Source organism: Crassostrea angulata, chromosome 8 (assembly GCF_025612915.1).
Source record: "Crassostrea angulata isolate pt1a10 chromosome 8, ASM2561291v2, whole genome shotgun sequence".
Lineage (NCBI taxonomy): Eukaryota > Metazoa > Mollusca > Bivalvia > Ostreida > Ostreidae > Magallana > Magallana angulata.
The window spans coordinates 26,779,992-26,806,129 of NC_069118.1; the positions used below are offsets into that span (position 1 = coordinate 26,779,992).

At 31.7% G+C, this 26,138-nt stretch overlaps 1 protein-coding gene across 1 annotated transcript; it reads right to left on the bottom strand.

Moving 5' to 3' along the window:
- Positions 1-1,119: 1,119 nt before the first annotated feature.
- LOC128160850 (uncharacterized) lies at positions 1,120-25,389 on the bottom strand. Its single transcript, XM_052824164.1, has 4 exons — positions 25,385-25,389; positions 5,757-6,091; positions 4,210-4,719; positions 1,120-3,069 (listed from the first exon to the last, which is right to left on the bottom strand). The coding sequence occupies exons 1-4, from the start codon at positions 25,387-25,389 to the stop codon at positions 2,603-2,605; spliced, it is 1,317 nt and encodes a 438-aa protein (XP_052680124.1). The 3' UTR covers positions 1,120-2,602.
- Between the last annotated feature and the right edge of the window lie 749 nt (positions 25,390-26,138).

A 26,138-nucleotide genomic window follows, 5' to 3' on the forward strand; every position in this document is an offset into this window, starting at 1 on the left:
CATAAAAAATACATAGTCAATTCTACTTTTAGCTATATTTTGCCCATCACACCAAGTAAAACTTTTTTTCTGGGGATTTAATTCTGACCAGAGATCGATAAAAGAAAATTTAGTAATTATATCTTGCATTAATTTTGAACTCTTGTCTTTCTTGTTAGCTGTATCACAATTTAAATCACCAGTAAGAATGACATTTTCGTCGTTCGAGCTGTATTGAGATATCCATTTAGAAACTTTTTTAAAGAAGTCAGACCTTAGTTTTTCGGCGTTTGGTGCATTTATATTAGTAAGTGTTATAATTTTGTTGTCATCTAAAATATTCAATAAAAGTATACGGCCATCATCAGATCTGTGTTGGTTAAGGATCTTAAAGGAGAATTCTTTTCTAAACAATATTGTGACACCTCTGGAATACGGAGAGTGAGAAAAACAGTGATATGAAGAACCTAACCATCTAGCATTATAGTTAGCCTCCTTATCTGATACAAAATGTGTTTCTTGCAAAAAGGCAATGTGCTGAAAAATGCAGAGCTAGACCGCGCGCGTGGTCACAACCCCGGCATCAGCGCAAGACACGCCAGAATGAGATTGACAGCTACTGAGGGTAAATGTTATCAGATTTATTGACTATCCTATCCAACATATTCTTTGCTTATCCTGTTTTGTTTTTTTGTTTTTGTTTTTTATCTTCATTTTTCACTTGATAATTGTTCATTTCTTATTTGTCTACAATGTCTAGTATAAAATGTCTATCACTTTACTGTAGAGGGTTAAACGACTCTAACAAAAGATTAATATTGTATGATATCCACAAAAGTCATTACACACATGCAATGGGAATCGTTTCTGGACAAAGCAAAATATATCGTGCAATTATGAGTCATTATTCGCAACTGATCATGACCTTCACATTAATTAACGTACTTCAAAACTGCGGTATTGCTCTTTTTTATATGTTCATACATTCGATCGAAAGAAAATTAAGTGACATTCAGTCCTAATTGCGCAAAATGTTTTACTTTGTCCAGAAACAAGTTCCCATTACATGTGTATAACTGTTCTTCTTGTGTGCATATTTTTTGCGTGTTTATTCTTAATATAAGTATTGTTAATGTTTGATACTTGATTGTTAATTTTTATCGATATCTCATCAGATAACAAAGGAAAGAACATAAATTAATTTTAATGAAATTTTGTCGTTTTGAGATAGTAGACATTAATTAAGGGGCATGGTCACGATTTTGGTCAAATTGTATTTTTCTGTTTTCATTATTTACAATGCTTTAGACATTCATTTCAATTTGAGAGTCAGTCGTAGAGTTATAAGCAAGATACATGGCTCACAGTTCTTTGTAATGAAAACAAGGCTCATGTCCTGTTTTTGTTTATATATATATATATACGTTCAATTTACCTGTTAAAAATCTTTTTCAAGCTGATTTGTCTACCTTCTTATTCATTTTAAGCATAAATAAACAGTTGTTAACTTTTAACACATTTAGTTTAGGCATAAAACTGAAACCTCTAATGCTACATTCAAAATATAAACAAAAGATTTGCTTACATTGCAAAGAACATTAAACTCTGTAAATTGCTTATAGCTTGACGAATGACACTCAAATTTTTGTTGCCTGTTAAAAATGCTTTACTGAAGCATTTTGAATATAAAATCGAAAAAAAATAATTTTAACCAAAATTGTGGTTATGCCCCTTTAAGGACTCGATCTATAATCAGAATGCAAAAGAAAAATCCATAGATGACAATGAAAAACCACAATTATATAATATTGTATAGAACTTTGCATGAAATTTTCAATAAACTAGGTAAAAGATATAATTATTGTATTCAATGACATTCACTATTACTTTTGATATTTAAAAAGTGTCCCTCAAAACTATAATTGAAATTTCCTTCATGTTGTAATAAAGTTAATCTTCGAAGAATAAGATTTGAAATGGACAGAAGTGCTTCATAGATACAAAGAATCAGGCTTTGAGCACCACAGAAAATAATACTTATTAAATAAGTTCTAATTTTCTCGATTAATTAATTTTTTTATCTGATTTCTGAATAATGGTGATAATATGAAAGCATGTATTGTAAATAAATTATTGTTCAGAAAACAAGTTATACGAGGTCAACCATCCTTTAATTTCTAAATATGATGTCTAAAAACATTTTCCATTTTACCTGAAGGATTTCTCTAAAAAACCTATGAAAAACTATATTTCCTTGCAACTAGTAAAATTATATTTGTTATTATAGCCCTGCCGATTTCTTCAATGGAAAGCAGAATCAGACAGAAATAGCCTGAATTTCGTTTTGTTTCGAAACATGGCTAATTTTGATATAAGACTAATTTCATAATACGGCAAAGATATTTAATGTTATGTCAATATTCATTCATTTTAAAGATACTACATTTTTGTAAGTTTACATGTATCTAATACGAATCATTCTCATTATATAAACTTAATACAGCAACAATCTAAATAAAATAAACCCCATGATAACAAAATCCTGATATAGCACCTCGCAGAAAAAATCCAGACATACATGTAAATTTCACTTTACCTTAACAAGTTTAAAGTCTGTTTTACACTAACTAGAACACAGCTCCTTACTTCCAAATAGTATGTATCGGAAGACCGCTCCGATAGTATTATTAATATTCCGCACAGTTTCAAAGTTTATTTTTTGAAGCTCTGGTCTGTGTCCTCCTTTATAGATATGTAGCCCATAGCTATGCGACCATTTGTAGTTCTGGTTATACAAAAGTAATCCATGTGGATAGAATGCACAATGGTGTTCGAACACATGAATGAGATCAGGAAACTTCCGGGCTAGTTTTTCGGCCATAAGTACAGAGTTGTCTCCCCATTTTGACGGATCATAGTTTTTATAACTATCGATCCATTTTTCAATGAATAACGCACCCTTTTCTGCATATATCAGCGCACTTCCAATGGATTTATCATGTGCTTTACCCATTGTGCAATTCGAGTTCCTCAATTCATCCCCTGGTCTCAAGAAATACTCATCAGTGTCCATGTAAATGCCTCCATACTCTGGAATAGTTATAATAATTTATCTTTAAAAAAAATAAAAGATTATACAGGTTGGATATGATATTAGAAATAGTGCATAGCCTTCTTACGATGAATTATCTAGTAACACTAATTTATTTGTAGTGTGTTTGAAAAAAAAACAATCTCATTAAAGATTTTTAAACAATATCTGATGAGTATGGTCACTTGAAAATAATGTTTAAACAAGCAATAAACATTTTCTACATTCTGCATTTTTAAGCTTCCTGACAGTTTTTCACTACATATTCAATACTCTTCTTGGGGGGGGGGGGGGGGTTATATAAAATATAGTGTATGCATAATATCCCGAAGTAGAGTATGTATTTTGGAAAATCTTAAAAGTTTAGTTAACAGGTATTTAACATTAGCCTAGAGAATGTATAGCCGGGGCTCTAGTGACTACCGTAGTACGTAAAGGAACCAAACCGTTTTTTTAAGGCAGTAAAAAAAATTCATATTTCACAGTTACTTATATTCATTAGTAAACAACAGGCAATATAATTATAGTAATACTGTTGTGTTGAACATTCTTAGGTATAATCATGAACGACACAACACTTTTAACAAATAGCGATTGTGTAATTCTCTAACTTGCAATACCAACTAGATATTCTATTCATTAAACTAGGATCAAAGAGGAGTAAAAGAGATGATAAAATTATGATGAACTACAAGGGCTTCCATTATCTTAGCCATTTTCCATTTTCTTTGACAGCTGTTTATTAATACTCAATGGAAGAGACAAAAATAGAATCAATAAAAAAGAAATTTCATTTTAGGTTTTATTATACTTTCAAGTTAAATACTGAAATCTGATTGGTTTAGACGCAGTGGATAATCCGTTCTATTACCCTTAGCGTTAGCAACACACTTGGCAACGGGTAACACAACGAATTGTTACATGCGCGTGTATTATGCGCGTACAGTTTGCCGTGAAATTCACTTCATTTCTATATAAAAGCAGTAAAATGTTCTCTAAAATTAAGACATTCAGTATAACAAAATAAATAGTGCCTGTTTAGATGAAAGAGCTTCGCGTCGGTTGACAATGGTTTTCTCGGGGTGTCAATTTCAACAGTTACCCTCCCAAACAGGTACTATTTATATAATATCAAATACCTTTTAATATTATAAGTCGCATGATGTCAGCTTTGTGTTGAACAAATTTGATCTTTTTTCCAGATATAAAGGTAGGAGGCGTCACTTGAACCAACACTATATTATGCACTATATGTCGAAGAAGATTCCACCACTTGCCCGAGGGTAGAAACTCGTAATAAAGAAGTATTAAGCACGGCTTTTGGTATTTATGAACACTGTAGAAACTCACAAAATAGATAAAATCAAAAGCAATGTTTCCAAACCAGATATAATGAACAACATTAGGGACTCGTTTACCATCTCCACAAGAAGTTGAAATCACTTTCCCGAGACAAGCGTCTGGGAACTTGAAAATCTGAGCGCTTGAGTTTGAATCTATTTTGATTTTTTTCACTGTCACTGCCTCATTTGAACAAGCAATGAATGTTTGAAATTGCTCCTGATTCGTAGAATTAAAAATATTTTGATCTAAAACACATGGGACCTTTTTGTTGAACAACCAATTCGATCCTCCAATTGGAATAACATCTGAAAAAAAAAAAAAAAAAAAAAAAAAAAAAAAAAAAAAATATATATATATATATATATATATATATATATATATATATATATATATATATATATATATATATATATATATATATATATATATATATATATATATATAAACGTTAAATCATACGTTGATATATATATATATATATATATATATATATATATATATATATATATATATATATATATATATATATATATATATATATATATATATATATAAACGTTAAATCATACGCGTTTATATTTAACACACTGATTTTCCGATTGCAATCATCTCCCCTTGGCAAACATGTTGATGAATGATTTGATACTTAAACTTGGTACACAAATGACTAAGATACTGCCCAATCAGTGGTTGTGATCAACATTTTGAAATGACATATTAGTACGTGAAAAATCTAAACATGTTCCCATCTGGGTCATTATGAAGGCTCTCTTCAATTAAAAAAACATGTATCTCAAATTTTTAGACGCCTTTTTATTAGGCAATCCTTTTTTGGTTGGGGGAACACGTGATGGTAAACTTTTTAATAATTGTACTAAATTGATTGTGATTTATCAACGTGAAAACCAAAATATAGATATTAGTAATTGACATGCCTTGGAACAAATTATTTATATAGCATGCATACTAGTATGCATGTATTGTGATCCTACATTCTATAAAGTATGGACTATCTTTCGAATTTTAATATGCTATTGCCTTTTTTTAATCATACATTAGCTATAAAGAATACTGTAATAAGTGTCGTTTGGAGAATGATTGACCTACATATGTTGTAAATGAAGAAAATATTAGCCTTAGGTAGACTTTGAAAGATGAGTTCATTAAAAACGGTGATTTTATATCTAAACAAAGAATCTGTTTATAAATGGAAGGCAGATCTTTTACTTTTTTCATTAGCATCCCTGTAGGGAACGATGTTACATGCAAGATTTATCAATATCCATATATTAAAATGTCCATCAAAATATCGACATTAAAATTGAAAAAAAATGATACTTACTAGCAAGCGGGTCGGTGTAATTATCGATTGATGAATTTTTATTCATTCTTAAAAAGAGCAAAGCTGTTTCAATGTCACAGGACTCTTCCCTCAATGGTCCAGGGGGACGGGTTGTCGTAAGGGCGGCCACTACTTTCATTTTCAGCTCTGCTGTCCGACTTGAATTTTTTGTGGCCAATTCATTTTTTATTTCAAAACTTATCCCAGGGAATTTATTCAAAGTTATTCCAGATAATGAGTCGTAATGTATAAGCTGAATATACTTGGTCGGGTTGAAATAAAATACCAAGGTGCAAGAGATAATTACAACGAACAGAAACGTTGCTCTCCAAGCTCTGAAAAAAAAAATATGAATGAAATAGAAATTGACTTTAAGAAAATGTGCAATTACTAAAGGTTTAAAAAATAGCGTAATGTTCAAAGTAAAATTAACTCGTACCAAAAATAATTGCTAAGTCGTACTTAGACACATTCGAGTTTTTTTTTGTTAAGTCGTTCTTGAAATGGGAAAGGTTTTTTTAAGTCGTACTTAAAATCATGCGTATGTTGTTAAGTCGTACCAGGAATAATTCGATTTTTTTCATCTTTTTGTTTTAGTTACTCTTGTTATTGGTTTAAGAGCTCTGCTTCTTACAGGAACTCCCAGCTTTACTTCCGACATTAACGGAAGACCCACTCGTTGCTTTGCAAAGAGCCTGCTCTAGTTATTATTCTTCTTCTAGACGCATTTAAAACCTCAATAACTTATTTGTTTGTCATCCGATTTCATTCAAATTTTCACGGTATATTGTAAATTTGATTAGGTTTCTAGAAATTGAAATCACAACTTCCGGTTTTGAATTATTCCCCTTTTTTCTAAAATTTTAGGTGCATTAGTTTCCAGACAAAGGCTCCGAAATGGTCGGTAGCAAATAATTTATAGTTAAAATCTTTATTATTGACACTTTGAATATTGTCCTCTGATTTTTGCATTTTAGTTTTTTCCAATTATTCAACTCGAATTAATCAATCGAAATCTATGTTCTAAAAATGGCTAAATTTTTCTCATCTTTTAGCTTCGTAATTTTTTAGTTTGAAAAACTTCCTAAATACATATAGAACAAAAGTTGTGCATAACGTTAAGGGCTTTCATTTGACACTAATAAAAAAGGGCTGGCCCCTTAAATGAAGGGCCAGTAGCCCATAACAGATTTTGCTTAATAACTCAAAAACGGTTAGGATTTCTATATGGCTGTCGCTGGAATAGTTGTTTGTTGAGATCTCATAAAGTTTGTTACAATGTTATTTTGTTAGTGATTTGTGTAGTATGAATGTAAAAAGCTTAACATGGTAACATGTACCTGTTTTCATTTGGCAAGTTTACAAAAGTCTTTGTGCGTAAAACTGGCATAAAGTTACCACAGAAAGTATGATGGTTTATACAGGGGGCTTTAATTCATGAAAAATAAAATCATAACACATCCTTTTTTTTAAAAAGAAGTTTAAGTCATTGTTTTTTAGTTCTCACAGTGCACAATCCTTAAAGACGAGAATTGGAAAACAAAACTTTTTTTTTCTTTTCTAGTAAAACACAAAATACATATTGAAAAAAAAATTTATGCATTACATTGTAGTTATCATACTGCATGCATTTAAAATCCACCTTGAATCAAAGCTGTGTGCGTATCATTACGTAAGCTATCCCTCGCCCGCGGCCGAGAAAATCGGTCACCATCACTACTGAATTCAAAATCCACTGATATTCCCAAAAATTGACTGATATTGTCTGACATCTACTGTATAACCACTGTACCCTACTGTAAATCCACTGTACACCCACTGTACAGAGCTACTGTACCACACTGTATCCCATTGTACCCCTCTGTACAGAGCCACTGTACTCCACTGTACTTCACTGGACAGCACAGTACCTACCCACTGACCAGCACTGTACCTCACTGTACACCACTGTACGGGGCACTGACCAGCACTGTACCCCACTGTACACCACTGTACGGGGCACTGACCAGCACTGTACCCCACTGTACACCACTGTACAGGGTACTGACAAATACTGTACACCACTGTAACCCACTGTACCTAGTTTTTATTTTATAAGTTATTATGTTTAAACAATGAATTGAATATTTACTTTATTTGAGACCAATATCTGGATTTGTTTTGCTTCTTTCCTATTGCTTACAAGAGAGAAAATGGGCTTCTATTTCTTTAAGTTCATATATAATTACATGCGCGGTCAGAATTCTTTCCAGGGAAAGGGCAGGGATACTTGATTTCTGGGGGAGCTTAGACATATTTTGGATAGTTGTACTATGTAAGTTTAAAAAAATTAAATTATCCTCTGAACCCCCCCCCCCCCATCCTCCGATCCACGCATGTATTTATCTAAAAACTCGGAATCCAATTATCATACAAAATATAGCAACTTATTCAATAAAAAGGGGAAAATATTTTTATATATTTCAAAATCAATGTTTTAGCAACTAAATATCTATTTGCTTTTTTTTTCGATGAATTTCATTTAATCAATATTGTCAAATAGATATAAGTATATATGTTACATTAAAGTTTTAAAATTAAGAGAATTTAAAACTATGAATTACAATTTATAGATAGTTTTAAATTATCTGAATCATAAAACGTTAATGTAACATATATGTGGAGGAGGGACAACTTTTTAAACGATAAAAAAAATTCCACCATATTGCTCAACATACTGAGTTTTTTTTCAAAAGAGGGAAGATAACTGGTCTGGACTTTAAAATGTCTTTGAAGTTTTACTTCACAGGAAGATCAGCGAGTCAGTATATGTGTATAGTATACATACTTTCAGTAGATCAAAAGGTGTGAATGTCCCAATATTCAACCTTGTATATTGTCAGTCGGACACCTTGTTCAAGATATTATGTAATTCCCTTATAAGGGTACTTGTGGTCTTTAGATTATTAAATCCATTTGAAATATATTTTTTTTAAAAACATACCATGTATGAATAAACGAAATACTCTTTATGTTAATCCTTTTAGATGCGTTTTTTTATTATTTAAATCAAGTCGGATATTAAATATGTTAAACATTTATAAATCCTCACCCCCCCCCCCCCCGCACCAGTCGCTGATATCAAAATAAGTATTGTGTTAAATTAAAAATGAAATATGGTGATAGCGAACAGTGTTCAAATAATATTTCACCCTATTACGGTACTTTTAATTATATACTTTTGAATTTGAACACTGTTCATTATCAAGACATGTAATACATATACATGTATCTTCTCTTGCACAGCTAAGAATGTTGCCATGATATACATGTAGTAACAGTTTTAATAAGAAAAAAATATACCCCCTCCTTCCCTCCCTCCCTCCTCTCTCTCTCTCTCTCTCTCTCTCTCTCTCTCTCTCTCTCTCTCTCTCTCATGTTGTAACTATTCTCCTCCAAAGTCAGGAAGGCATACATAAGCCCCCCCCCCCCCCCCCGCGCAATATTTTGGATTCGGGAAGAAAAAGGGGGGGGGGTGATATTATCGATATAATAACATTTCATTTTTTGACTTAAAGTTTGCAGATATTTTTCTAAAACCACGGAGTTGGTTGGCAACAATAAACGTAAAACATAAAGAAAAATAATCGATATGTAAAAGAAGCAGATTAATAGACAATTAATTTCTTATTATTCTAATCAATTTCTGATAAATGGATCTCTCTCTCTCTCTCTCTCTCTCTCTCTCATGAATTTTCTAGTGCTAAAACTTGAGGCCCGAGTCAGAAAGGTATAAGCACGTTAAAATCCCCTTACGGCATCACAAACGCCACTTCCAACATAGATTTTATTGTGAACTTTTCTACGCTTGCAAATGACACCAATACAATATTGTCAGAAATTGATATACCTGTAAAATATCTCTCTCTCTCTCTCTCTCTCTCTCTCTCTCTCTCTCTCTCTCTCTCTCTCTCATTATACAAAAAAGTGTGTAGCGTAGGGCATTTTATATATCTTATTTCTTAAACATTTAAAAGTAAATCATATATTACGAAAACTATACACTCAGCTACGCATATTACAAGATGTTACAACCTTCCTTGATTTAAATCCTTCCTTTTATTTCTTGCTGAAATTATAATGATACAGTTAATTACCGCTTAATATGTCACTGATGTTTAACATTTATAATGTATTCTGCAGTAGGTGTTATTTTGTAAAATTAAAACCCGACATTTGCAATGTATATTTAAATATTATAATCAAAAGAAATCAATTATCAAATGAGCTAGAAACTCGCACGCTATCTTCAAAATGTACCTGTGTAGTCAAGCGGGCAGTCTTGATATTTGGACATGTGTACAAAAAAAACAAGCATGGATATATTTTGTGGATTCTGTGTTTAATTGACTGTTTTTAGTGGCTTAAACACAGCTTATGGGACACAGAAAATTAACAACCCGATCATTTAATCGAGGGCTTGTCATATATCATCAATAAGAAATGATTATGTAACCTTGTTGGTGGGGGGGGGGTATTTTCGAATGACTGGCAGAATGAACATAATGACATGTACTATTTTAATAATCAGATTTAACATGAAAAATTCAATACTTTCACCTTATAGCAAGGGAAATTATCATAATTTTATGATCGTAACATTCAATAATAATAGACATTTATTGATAAAGAAAACATATTAAATACATTTAACAACCTGTTGCATTCTTCTGTCAAGTTATCTGTATACATAATGATAATGCTATATACAGCATGATAAAAAAATATCGAAGAAAAAAAATATACTGAAGATTTAAAAATCTGATATTTTTCTCAAATTAATAGCACAGTGCCGTACAGTGGGGTACAGTGCTGGTCAGTGCCCGGTACAGTGGCGTACAGTGGGGTACAGTGCTGGTCAGTGCCCTGTACAGTGGCGTACAGTGGAAGTCAGTAGGACTGTACAGTGGTGTACAGTGGGATACAGTGCTGTTCAGTAGCAATGTACAGTGGGGTACAGTGGGATACAGTGGAAGTCAGTGAAATGTGCAGTGAGGTACAGTCAATGTACAGTGGATGTCAGACAATGTCAGTCAATATTTGGGAATATCAGTGGATTTTGAATTCAGTAGTGCATGCTGGGCTAACTAGCGGTCAGCGGTTATCTAGCTGTCAGCGGTTATCTAATACACAAAAGTTGCGTCTCTCATATATGAGTTAATTTAGCTACGAACTCAAGAATTGTTTCAGTTTTGATTACACATAAAGGTTTATTCTTCCATTGGATTAAACGCTAGGGTGTCAATTAAGAAATCGTTCAGTTAATTAATAAAAGCAATGCCATTCTCAATCTAATGCAATATCAGACATATACATGTAGATCAATTGTGGGTTTTAAGTAAGATAAAAGAAATTCTATTTGATAGATTTTAGTCATTATATTGCAAATCTTCCTAGGTTCTGAGGTGTGCGTGTGTATGCGTTGTACCTTTACGTAACCTATCCTTCACCTGCGGCCGAGGAAATAAGCCACGGCTGCACTACCTAACAGTAAACGGTTATCTAATACACAAGAATCGCACCCACACACTTACATGAATATGAACGTGTTTGAGTTAATATAGCCGTAAATACACTGTACATTGTTTTAATTTTATTTCATAAAAGTTTTTTCATTTTGTATTTATTTAGATTAAACATTGGAAAGTAGATTAAAAAGTCATTCTGAAAATTAATAAAAGCGATATTACTCCAAATCGGAAATACTCGTCAGACATATTTAAATAGTTGGTTTTTTAGTCTTAAATGTTTTAAAAACTGTACAAATGATGGTTTCAATCAACCAAAAAAAAGAACAAAAAATAAACAACTCAAATATTGAAACCTTTGAATAATGATTATCCCTCGCACATGGCCGAGGAGATCCCGCGCAAGTGGACATCTTCTACATGTACTTTATCACGCGTGCATGTTTGGTATTTTGTACGAACGCAACTATTTTTATTATGTTTTCAACTATTATATTGTTTTAAGGTGAACAGATAAATTTATTTTACTCGTACAGTTGATTTAGCATTGATTTGTACGACAGCGTGCAAGGTAATTTAAAAATCAAATCAAATTATAATCAAAGTTCCATGTTACATGTTTGTGATAGGTGCTGGCACGATAAAAGAATGCCCTGAATGAAGATATTCGGTGATCATTTTAAAGAATATTCACAGGAGTTTTGAAACAAGTTTTGTTTAGATTCTATCGGTCAGATATTAATAACTTCTGTAGTGTTTCTACATGGTCGCTCGTTTCATTGTGAAAACGAACTTATTTCTGTGTTGCCCTCCCTCCACCCCGCTGCCAAGTGCTCTTTTTTTTTTAAATCCCAGATCTGTCGAAAATCTGTTGATAGTGACTTCTTCTTATGTGTAACATTTTCTCCTGAACGTGTTTCTCTTTCCCACCCGTTTTTTTTATTCGGTCAGTCTTTGTAAATTTCAACTTTCTTTATTGCGTAAATTCAATCGCAACGTGCTACCGAAAATCTTATGTCGCTTCAGCGCACACAGCTCAGAACATATATAGCCCCAGGTTATTGATAGCTGCAGATCATCAATTAATATGTAATTGATCAACAGTTAGAAAGGTGCTTTCTTCAAAGTGGTCAATTATCAAACAATAAGACTTTTATTTTCACATTAGAGGGACATGGTCACACTTTTGGTAAAATTTTATTTTTCTGTTTTTATTATTTACAATGATTAAGGAATGTATTTCTTATGATCAAATGAAATGTCGGTGCCAGTCGATGAACTTTAAGGAAGATACAGGGCTCACAATTCTTCGTCATGTAAACAAGGCTCGTGCCCTGTTTTTGTTTTCATAGGTTAAATATACAAGTAAAAAGTCTTTTTCAAGCTGATTTGTCTATCATTTTAATTAAATGATCATTATTCGTCTAAAATTGAAAATTTCACTTCAACATTCAAAATGTAAACAAAAGCTTTGTTTACATAGCGAAGAATTGTAAGCTCTGTAACTCGCTTATAACTCAAGAAATGACGATCAAATTTTGGTTGCCTATTAAAAATGCCTTACTGTAGCATTGTAAACATTAAAATCGAAAAAATCATTTTTGACCAAAATTGTGACCATGCCCCTTAATAGGTGCGAGATCGTAATCTGAGAACGTGGCTATAATAAATTAACCTGTTGAACACGCTAAACTTCTATTATATATAGTTATAAACAGAATAATATGTATTATAAATAAAAGTTTTAAGTCAAAGGTAATTTGTTCTTGGGATTAGATGTTATGAGATAGCTATGCAGGCGGGGTCGCCATAGAAATCATCAAAGTATTGCAAGTATTGACAGATAAGTACACTTGAATTGCAGACTATAATATAGCGACACATCTGCCTCCAAAAAATATATGCGCTTCTCAAAGTTACACTTAAGTGAAATGGACGTGTGTTTTTGGGTATTTTCTTTATTGCTAAATATATGAAAACTGATTTTGAAAAAAACACGTTTTATTGAAGTTGTGTGGTATGAGGTTCATGCAACTTAATTTACTTCCAAGGTTAGCTACAGCCAATGGAATACTAGTTTTAGGTCAACAATTAATACACAATCTATTAAAATATAAGATAAATAGAGAAGGCAAATATTGCTTGTGACATGTACGTAATTTTTTGATATATCTTTATGATATATCAGAGAAAAGCAAAAACAAAAAATAAAAACACAAAAAACAAACATGGAACTTGCATCTAATTTACTTCATGTACATGTTACCTCAAATATCCGATCGAATATGCCCCTTTGTCACATTTAATTAAATTAACTGAAAATAAAAACCGTAACACCATAATTTTTCGCTTATTTTTATTGAAGTTTCTCCCGGTTTTTTTTTCAAAATACATACGTAAACTTTCTCCGAGAGAATTACTTTTGATCCGATAAAGGAGAAAAAACTTATATAAAAAATAGGGATTTTGCATATTATTGCATCGTTGACTGAAGTAATATTCATTTCTGTAAATAATGTTACTTAATTTTACGTTACATAGCGGTGTCTGTATATCAGGTATAAAATTTAGACGTTCACTTATGCATGAATTCTCCCGATGATCTTTGATAGCTGATTATTATTTTGAATGTTCAAGTCTACTCGTATTATCAAATGATATCAGCCCTGAAGAAATTTTCAGAGATACCGTCAATTTTGACTATTTACCAAATGTTGACAGTAGGCAACAATTCAAACTTGGAAATAGTCTTCAAAAAATTAGAAAGATTTAATAACAGAAGTTACGTGTTTTTTAAGGCGGGTTCGTTTTATTAGAAATACATTTCCTTACATGAATCATGAGTACATGTATATAACAATCCTTGCTACCCTTCAAAATCTAACTCGCCATTAAACTTCTCATTGTTTAAACCCCTGTCACACTGGAGCTGCGTCCTCATGGCGATCCCGCTGCGTCGTTGAACATTGTTAAACGCCATGGTAAACGAACTAGAGTCTCCTACAGCGCTGTTACAACGCAACGGCATCTTTGTTCGCCGCGGTGGGATATCCTAGAACATTTTAGAACGCCATGCGAAGGCGCGCAATTTGAACATGCAAAATGTACGCGCCGTGGCTCTGCGTTCTAATAAACACGCCGTAGAAGTGGAGTAAGGTCGCCATGACAGCGCCGTAAAGTCTCCAACAGCGCATGTGCAAGCAATTAGCGCGCAGAGCACGCCGTGGACGCGCGATAAAAACTCATACTACGTCATGAGCGCTCGGTGGATAACCAGCGAGAGCGCAGTCAATCGCCAGGTAGAACTCTATGGAAACGTAGTTGGGAGCTCTGTAAGAACGCCTCAGTCGCCGTCAGGATGGCGTGACATTTCCACTTGTAAATTTTTTTTAAAAAGATTGTCTATTTTGTCTGAATTTTTCTTGCGATCAAACGGTGATTCCATGAATTTTACAACGCCGTGAACACGCCCCGGGGAACGCAATTTGGTGGTACAGGACCTTAAAGAGTTTTCAAAACAATTACGCAAACTGTGTTCAACAAATAGTTTTCCTAAAACATTTTCCATCTGTCTTTATACAGGCTTTCAATCACAACACGTTTTTATAACAAAAGGAGAAGTGAAATTTTAGTCATTAGTCATTATAATCCTTTGACACCAAATCATATAAATTTTCAACTCGCAGCAACAACGGAAGACCTACTCGTGGCTTTGCCACGAGCTCTGCTCTAGTTATACTTATAACTTAAGGCTTTTTGCAAATAAACTCATACATGCCTGCACCAGAGTAAGTTTTACACCTTTGGTATTTCATCACGGGGCATATAATATCCGTAAGCTATAATTGAATTTTATCTGATAAGTAGTTATTTATAAATTAATTAAAAACCTACGTTCATTTTCGATAAACCAGCCCGAATTAGCAAAAATAAGAGCAATGTGGTGGACACGCTTTGGCGGATCCAACTCAGTGGTAGTTTGTATATCAAAATATATTCTTGCATTGAAACGATTTTGAATGAATACGTAAGTGTGAATATATATACCGGGAACTCATTTATAGTATGACATAGAAATTAAGATTTGACAAATGTTGAAATAAAATGCGCCAAGTCGTTTTTGGAATGTGCGATCTTAGTTTCGATAGAAAGAACTTTCCAGAACTGGGTAAATAAGAACGTGGGTTGACTAATTGACGCAATGGCAGAAAAAGTAGGACGAGTTTAAAATGCATCGGGCAGACTCCTTGGATAATGAATTTGGCTAAGTATGTGCATGCATTCGCGTTTTAATATCACGTTGCATTTCTATACCACTGAAAGATAGCTATATATAGATAGTCATTTTTTTATATTATATAAAAAATTGTGTTGATACCTCTACATCTATATGAATAAATTATGTAAGCATAAAACGGAGACGTTATATCGAGATATGGGGGTGAATTTCAGTTTAGATTTTATTCCCATCCGCTTATTTTAATATCCATCCATTTGATTTTAAATTCCAATTTTAAAAAATATGTTGAGAAAATAAAATATAGGAAAAATTCGGACACCGTATATAAAAAATTAAGAAAAATATCTGTTTCAACATAAAAATTCAATATATATGTAAACGGTTATTTTCCACGCTTGCACGGGATATTATCTAGTGTTATTAATTAAAAAAAAAATCTTTATCCAAAATGATTTGCAATGATTCTGTTCAATCTTGAAAAAAGAAGATTAAAATAATTAAGTCCCGGCAATAACTTGAAAAATATATGTAAATTTGTTCTTCATGCGTGTTTTTGTCTTTGAAACATGCAGAGTATTGTAAGATATAATATGCTTACTAGAATCTATTGTTTGAATTTCTTTAGAAAAAAACCCATTGATCTCATTTGGATAGAAAATGATAAATAATAGTGTTAAGTAAAAGAGATGTCCATTTTTTAACAGATTGTCTTTGCTTGACAAAATTAAAGAAATGGATGTGTTGTTAAGAATCTTTCCGTCTTACAGCTTCAAGCGCGCCTCGGCGTTGGCTCAGATATTACTTTTATTGATATGTTATTGTATTTTGTCGTAAAATTTCTCTCGTTCAGCTAGCAAATAACAAACGCTACAAACAAGATATAGATTATTTGGAACATATTTTTTAAATCCCTTCTTTCGGCTTGTTGGACATACTGTACTTAATCGGGTTGGGAAAAATTGTCGTCGGTGCATTTCATCAACAGCATCAGTGTGAGTACTACGAGCTTTTCATTCATACTTCGCTAAAGAGCAAGATTTTGTTTTCATATTTCGAGGTTTTTTCACAATTTTTATACATCTGATAGCTGACCAAGGATAAATAAAGTTTACGATGCAAATATCAATACATTTTAGGTTATAAATCTAATCGTATACATTTAACAATGTAAAATTTCTTTGCTTTGTGTGTTGGGACTTTCACCTGATTAGCTCTTGTAAGTATAATAATTTAACTTGTAAGGATGTTTTTATTACTTCATTTTCTTCGTTAATCAGTGGCCTGTGTTTATGTACAGATTTCCAATAAGCATGTCTTAAGAAAGATACTTTCTTTCACGCCCAATATGCTCTGTTGACAACGGTGTTAATGGTAATAACATCTTAAAATAAGTATCCATAAACGTATCTCTTGATCCAACTATGTGGAAATTTTTTTCATTTCATTTCAGACTTACCAAATCTCAAGATCACCCATTAATTTTATCTTATACAGACATGAAAGTACAGATAGGATTTTTTTTACCCAGTGTTAAATCGTTGTATTAATGAGATATAAATAATGTAAAACCAGTTTAATTTGCAATTTGTATTCATAAAGGTAAATTAAATACATCCCTTTTGTTAATATACACGGAAGAAAGCTGCTTTGTCAATACATATGTGTATTTTTTTCTATTGCAAATATGGACAACATATTTTTTAATGTTTGTACGTCCAGGAAAATATATATCATAATATTTTAAAGCAGAGTATTCCAGTGTTCTGGTTTTTGCCAACAGCGAAGTGTTCAAAGACTTCCAGTGGAATAATAGTCTGTCGACTAGTTTCTTTACAAAAGAACTGTTCGAAGTCTTTAAGGAAAAAATACTACGTCACTTTGTTTTGTAACAAGAGAACTTAACAAAGCCGTCTGAAGGAATGTTACTACGTTGCTTAGATTTGTACCAAGGAGAACTTAACACACCCGTTACCCTGTCGCTTAGCTTTTTCCGTGGTTCGGAGGAATTTAGCATCCGTCCTTCAAGGCATCTGAAAGAAATCTTTCTACATGATTGTTTTGCTTTTGTGTAGAAATAATATCTTAAATTTTGTATGGAAGTGATCCAAACTTTTTCGAAGGAATGATACTCCCAGCTTATGTTTCATTTTTACGAGCACTGTTCATGGACAGTATAGTGTGTCTTTGTATTAACCCTTATCAGGTTTTATCTACAGAAGAACTTTAAATGTTGTTTGGAGTAATATTACTGCGAACTTTAGCATGCGTCCTTCAAGGAATCTGGAAACAATCTTTTTACTTCACTGTTTTAATATCCTACCAGCATGTACTTCGTTTAATTGTGAATAAATCTTTGAGAATATCAGCATTATTCTGTTACTTTCTCTCGATAATAAAGTATGTGATGAATTATACAGCAGAAATTTAGACTAAAACCCGGAAAAGGTACTTTGGTTGCAGAACCTTTTCATTTGCTGTCACTAAATTATGGAAAGTTGTAAAAGAAATTTAGGTATCTTCAAGTATAGAATGATGATATAATGGACCAAAAAATATTCTTGTCGTCTGTTGTTTCATGTAATTATACATTATGAGACATGTATAGATATGGTTAATTGCTATGATACTAAATAACATTTATGTAGTATATTGTATAAAGTATTATTGATTAACTAATAACTATCCGACACCATAGGCACTAAAAGTTGAAAATTATCATGATAATATTACTGCATAACCTATAGTGGTTGAAGGATACGCTTTCTGATGCATAATCTAAATGCTGATGTCTTATTACAGTTGTTAGATTGAAAATTATGTTAAACTAGAAACAAGCTCATTGCATCTTTAATCATTTCCATTTAAATAATTTTTTCAATGGTCGGAATGCCGATATTACCTTTTCACGCTGTTAAGTTAAAACTTAAAATCTAAAAAAAAAAAAAACATCCCTATACTTCGTCTTAGATTCGCTTTTTGTAGAACAAGCAGAACGAGTATCAATACTTCAAAAAACTAATTTTGGTAAGAACGCCTAAAGTTGTTAGAACTTGTGGTCGAACTATTTGTATATGATTATGCAACAAAATATGTTCAAACCAACCAAAAAACTCAACACGTAAAGATTACTTTTACTCATAAAAATAAAAAAAATTCCACTGATAATAATGAAAAACCATCTATTGTGTGTAACAGATATGTTATGGTAGTGTTACTATTCACTTTTTAACAAAATAGGTCAATGACCTATTTTTGAGTTAATGGCCATTGAATATATTTTTTTTTAATTTAAGAAAAAAAATGTGAAGATTTTGCACTATGATTGAAATTTCCTTAATTTTGAAAATAATACTTATTGCTAATTTTTGAAAAATGAAATACAGTTCATATGTGGCAGTGGTACTGAATAAATACAAAGCATTAAGTTTTCATTCACAATTTTTATTGATATTCCAGTCCGAATTTTCTTTATTAGTCTTTAAGTACCCACCCATTTTTGATTCAATTTACAAAAAAAAAAAAAAAAAATGAATAAAGACGATATGTAATATTTATAGCCTGAAACTTTGTAAATTAACCTTAGTCTACTGGCAAAAATCCATATAAAAAGGTCAATGATCAAAATTTGGATGCGGTTCATTTGTCATTTTTAAGCATTTTTCTATAGTTTTGTTGTGTTTGCCATTATATGCTTATCTAAATGAAAAAGTGTGATAAAACCAACAGAAAATATGTAAGGTTATGTTGAATAACAAATAAAACCTTAACTTATAATAAAAGATTACAGTACTACTAAAAAAATTAGTAAAATAACAAAATCTGAAAATTTAATCTCTGTTTTTCTAAAAGTTCAATTTTGTGTCAACCTAATTCTATAATATATATGAAAAATATCGAATGTTATGTCAAAATTATTTCATTTCATTATTACTTGTTGCGTTTAGAACAAATTGTACTCACGATATTGAACTTTATAACAATCCGAATCTGAGAACTCAAACCTTGAGTAAACAACGTCCTTGTTTATTTAAATAGCTAATTATATGTACACATGATATGCATAGTGTACATGCGTGGTTTAAAATACCCATTCAGTTTAAAAACTAAAGAGAATAAAGAATGCAGTCATTGAGTCTACATTTTACCGAATTTGTAAAAAAGAAACAAAACAAAAAACACAAAAAACCCCACATTGCAGGTCTGAAAGTTTGTGCATTTGTCAACGGCAATCTATCAATAAACAGTTTCTTCATTTCCTTCGATTGCTAAGACTACAACATTATTGATAAACACTGACAGCGTTTTAATATGCATATCTCTTCCACAGACGATTAATTTAATTACCTTTCTATATCTTTGTATGTACTTAATAATTTATAAATTGATAATGAAGGCTGTTACATGTAATATATTCCTTTGTAGATGATTTACTAAGTACTAATTAAAACGCGAATCGCGGTGCGAGATATAATACATATCCCAGATAACGGGCGCGTCCTTAACCATAATGAACCACAATGAACCACAATAATACCACAACAAACCACAATATACTGATATTAAGTGAACACATAAAATATTGTTTACTATGTAAAAGTATCATATTTACAATTTACAGGTTATTGACAATGTATGAATTTGCTTTCACATTGCTGACAGATTCAAAGTTGCCATTCTAATAGTTAATATAAGCTGTGTTTTCGTATTTTGCTTCCTAACATGATTTTATGAAGATTCTTTAAAATGTCACGAGGCCATGTTTTATTTGACTAATTTGAGCAAATTTAAGTCATTTTATACTCTATATTGAAATTAGTACTGACATACCTGCACTCATTTCTTCTTTTTTGACCGTGGAAAAGTATATTAAAATAAGATTAAAAGTGTGATGGGTAGTCGTTGGTTAGAAACTATATTCTATCACAAATATAATGAAATATCCAATATAAATTATATACTTTTTAAAAATAGTTTCGGTTATCTTCAATGAAATAGCTTTCCAAAAAGCTTGACCAACTTAACAAAATTATTCAATTGCAGCATGCATGTGTATCAATTAGGCAGATCTTATCAGAAATGAAGTTTAATTTACGCTGCTGATCATAATTTTATAAATGGCATGTGCAGAATAAAGAAGAAAGTAGTCTTTTCCTCGCTCTAGTGCATTTAAATGCATATCACTTGAAATTAAATTATTTCAATAATGCAAATTATTTTAGGAATGTACACAAGACAAATTATTGCATCTTTTTAAATTGTATTTGTTATCTTAAAATTCAAAATCAAGTGAGAGACATTTTTTTAATTTGCCAATCATAGGAGATAGGGAAGGATATTCAAGCAAGTCGCATTGCTTTAAAAAGTGCGTGTGTGTGTGTGTGTGGTATGGGGGGGGGGGGTGGGCAATTTCTTCCATATACTAACAACAATATACAGGGGATGTCACAATGTCTGAGAGGAATTCTAACCTTACATTAAGTCAAACTTTGATACCCATACCCAAACACAATTTATATTGTAATTATAAATAAAAACGTGTAATTTTTTTCAAGACAACTAGTCTTATTTTGCCTTTTTCGTCAATAATTTATTTAGTGCTAGTTCTATTATCTCTGGCTGTATTAAAACAGTAATTCCAGCGACCAGTTTTAAAAGGTTATTAGTGTTTGCACGTTCTTATTAACAAAGGGTCACTGTATCTTTCTTCGAGAGAATATTTCAATTCAAAATCTGCTTAATGAAGTTTATAATTGCAGATGATTTGGTGGAGTTATGTTGTATTGTCATCCTGTTTTGTTCGAATGGATCAACCAAGGTAGTTTCTATTTTTGTTTATAACTGTTGTACTGTACATTTATAAAGGACATATACCTAAACCCAAGAAGACGAGTTAATCAAACATTTTCAAATGTCTTGTGAAGTGACTGATTTCTTTGAAAATTAAACAATACGATGACTAAGCAAAATATATTAAGATTTGAATAATAATTTCTTCATTATTATCGTTTAACATGAAAAATGACAATAACAATTTCTCATATATAGATATAGTATATAGATAGTTGGTTTTTTTTTCGTTGATGCTTTACACATCTATAATATACCGCCATATAAGCATTACATGTTCTACAGTAATTGAACTCTGAATGAATGAAATATGACACTTGCACCTTAAAATGAATATACATGTATACAATTGATAATTAAAGCTGTAAATTACATGCAACATGCAATCCGAAAGTTTTTAAGTATATGAAAGCATACCCGACGGTCCTAATTTAAAGATAATTTTCCTCAATATATTGTTTCCTACTTTTCTCCTGTTAATGCCAAAAAAACTTAAAGTCCATTACCAGGCTATTTTTAGAGTGAGAATATTTTGATTTTTTTTTCTTTAAATGGCATGCAAAATGCAATTAAAAAAAAGGTCAAAGTATATATATTTTCAAATGAATATATATATATATATATATATATATATATATATATATATATATATATATATATATATATAAACAGGAAAATGTGAATTTTGGAATAATAGTAGAGGAAATCATATTGAAGAGATAGGTAATGAAAAGGTGAAAATAATGGATGCTATAGTTTGTTCCAAGTTTTTGCTTCAATGATATTATGACAATATTGTTAGGGAAAACTCAGCTATCTTTTTATAAAAAAAGATTTTTTCTAAGGTTTGATAAAATACCACTTAAATATTTTTGTTGTTATATCATAAGACGATTTCTTAAATCTATGGGATTTTTAAATATGAATTACGATCATTGCAGTCATGCATACTAGGGAGTGACCTTAAATCAAACTCGTTCATTGTGGTTCGTTGCGCTCCAAGTTATCGTAACTAAAAATTACCAATTTTGGATTCAGAAACTGAGTATTATCGACAAATATTAACATACATTTTAAACAATTGAAAACTTTTAATTGTCTATAGATAATGTAAATCCGTACCGAACTTATATGAATTGTGTTTATTTAAAGCTGAGAAGAATTCATAAAAGCATTAGGTCGCCATATCAATTTTGATCGCTCCTTTACTGGCACTCAGGCATTCAGGTTGCACGCACTTCTAAATGCATGAACTATACAATGTAGTAAAATGTTTATAATAAACAATAAAGGAAACACCAATCAATAAAATACAAAGTATATTTATCCTTTGAAAGAATTTCCAAGGTATCCGTAATATTTTGCACAGATAGTGCTGCCTTACTTTGCATGCACATCGAACACGTGTGTCGGTCATACAGAATGCATAACGTCTGCATCATTTTTAAAACCCCGGCGGCAGTACATCCAACACATGCGATCTTTCACATTGCTCGATCTGCTACAGTGTGTGGTTTGCGCATGTGCAATGTTATAATATACACAGGAAAACGGTCTACACTTATCAAGGATTTTTGAAGTATCTGTAGCTGGATTTCAGTCTGTCTTGTTTCGTCATTTTTTTGGATATGCATTGCCAGTGAAGTGGTTGTCATATTAATTTTGTTCCAAACGTGTTTCTTCACGTCTTTTCGTCCAAGGTAACGTGTTCGGGTGAATGAAATACCTGAATGTGGTGAAGCATGAATAGTGCTCTCGGCCTTATATAGCGAGTGTATAGCGATGAGCAGAACAATAGAAATCGACAACTAATATGGAGGTAGTCGGTGATAAAAGGGAAAACATGCGTATTTATGAATTCATGTCAGTTTTTAATAAGAAGGAGGAGACATATACATCGACATTATTTTATTGATTGACTGATTTGTGCGTTTGATGAATTGTAAATTATGCATTATTTTAGGTCAGAAAAAAAATCAAATAAAACTTTGAAGTAGTATATTACATGTACTATAATGATCAAACAAACATTTCTGACCAAACAAAGTCGATCGACGGAAAGCGATTCAAAGCGCGTGGGTGTTTTACGGTGAGCACATTTGACAAGACTACTTGAATGGAACCCATGAGACTACTGTATTTAAAAAATGTATTTCTTACGTAAGTTCAAGCATGGGTCACGTAGGTCATACATGTAGCTTTAATTTTTTTTTCAATGTAAAATGCATCTTTCATATTTTCCACAAGTTTGTATACGGTTAGCCTGACAGTAAAGGTTGTGAATTGAATGCCCGTCCTCGATTAACTATATAAAATCACGTGTGTCGGCTGACCCCTGCTGTGTTTTTAAATTCGTGCTTTTTATATATATTAAATTCATCGCTAAAACTTGATAATTCTAATGATATGGTAAGATGATTTGAGATAAAATTTTACCGGTACTCATAGGTGCACTTTTCTTTTCAAAAAGTAAACTCGGGGTAAACTCCAAAAGAACCCTAAGAGTAAAGAGGTTTAGTTGAAGTTTACTCTGTTGTTAGTTTGGGTCTGATCAGTATTGTATTTTGTATAAACTCCGACTTCCCAAATCACTTTCAAATTATCGACGGTTGCTGGAGAGGATTAGTCATGCTTAACAGCACTTGGTTTTCGTATCTAAACCTGTGCACCTGTCAAGTGCAATCGCTTTTTTTCAACATCCGTTTATATCAAAGAAAAAAAAGTGCTTACTAAATCAAGAGAATTGGAAAGTTTTGCAAAGCTTTGTTGTGTATTACCCGTGTCCAAAAGTTATTATGAAACGAATTGTCTCACAAATGCCTTGTTTTGTGGATCTTGCAATTTTATTTTGGAAATTGCGTGTCTAGAAATACTAGTAGATAATTATAGCACAACGTAAATGAGCACGTTTCACACTTGGGCACATTTGATTTAGATTCAGTTATCATTATATAGTCCGAATATTTTTTTGTCTTACAAAAAAACACTATAAAGCGGATTTTTCTATATCAGTGACGGTATAAGTTTATTTTTTTAAATACCAACAGGCAACTCTAATTTTTTCCTATCTAGTATGAAAGGCAAAATAAAGTGAACAGTTTAGATTTACACTGGGAGCCATTAGTTTAAGATACATTATCATTAACGACACTAAAAAACACATTTTAGATATCCGGACGCTTCACCTATCCGGACGATTGGACTAATAACTGAGGCTACACTAATATAAATACATACTAGTTTATGAGAAAAAAAATTAAATTCTGTAGATATATATTTATATTATATATTCGTGTATAATGTTTATATCTTATTTATATGCAATTGTAAATGCAAAATTAAAAAAAAAAATTAAAAAAAAATGGCACCACGCTATTCGTGCCAGGAAAGTTATCTGCAGAACATCTGGATAAGTTAAGGTTGTCCCCGTAGTATTGTCCACAAATCAAACAAAACTGTAGAACAGTTACAAGACCCTTTTACAACAAAAGATAAATGGCATTCAATTTGGTGTTCAACAATAATAAAGATCTTGAATGCTGTATTCTGTTTTTGAAATTTGTCAAACACCAACGACCCAGAAATGCGAAATTCTATGCAGGGGTTTAAATTGATGACAATCCTGGCAACATTGCACGCTGCTATGCATGCTGCTTGGAACGGATTTACAACCAATAATATAACTATTGTGAGGTTAGCTCTTAATTTCACGGCCTCATTTAAAACGCTTGAATACTATACTACTCCTCAACATATCAGACATCAATTATTAATCAATTATTAACGACCTTACCAGTGGAGAATAACATTCAAACAAATCCGTTCATGAAATATTGAGATAATTGGCATAAACGTAAGCAAACGTTTCATGAAAATAAAACTATTTTGGATTATTTATATCGAAATTAGACAAATATGTGAATCATGCCGTTGTCGCCAACATCTATCCATTCCCTAAATCACATAGTTTCTTTATTTACTGTTTTGTGTACACAGTGTATGTGGCTTCAAAGTGGTATTTTTGCATCACTTACCCCATCGTAGCGTTCACCCTGACTGAATTTTAGAGAATAACCTTAAGAATTTAAATTTAATTTTATAATTTGACGTTGAGATGGAAGATTATAAAAGCACAGAGAAATTTAGCCAACGTCTGACACATATGTCTGTCTATTCATTCTATTGTTGTTAATATTACTATTTATAACAAAAAAAATATTAAAGTTTCAAAAACTACATGCAATCAAATTTTTGGGAGGTAATGTTTTCTGAAGCACAAAAAAAATTGGCACGAGGAAAAAATCGATATCACACCTACCTTTGATTTTATTGAACAAGTGTTTTACACTTAATATTAACCATGCCACAAGTTTGAAACATCATTAGGCGAAACGAAGAAGACGCCCTACTCTACATCGACCCTGGATATCGCAATTCAACCAAACCATCCCGGGGCTCGTTTTATAAAAAGACCCAATTTTCATTTTCAAAATTTGTCCAAATTTTAGTTACACAGAATTTTGGTAAATATTGCAATAAAAATAGTACTTTTTTCTTAGCTGGGGTATTTAACAACAATAAGGAAATGAGAAAAGACATGAAAGTGTGATTAAAAATTGATTTAAATACTGAAAATAAGACCTTCCACATGACTAAATGAAGGATAATTGCTTGTGATTTTGCCAAACGTATGTATTCAACTGTAATTATTGATGCAGTAGATATAATTGGCAGTGCAAAAAAAAATTTGATGTTTTTTTTTTGTATTTTTAAAATACTGTCTAAAAA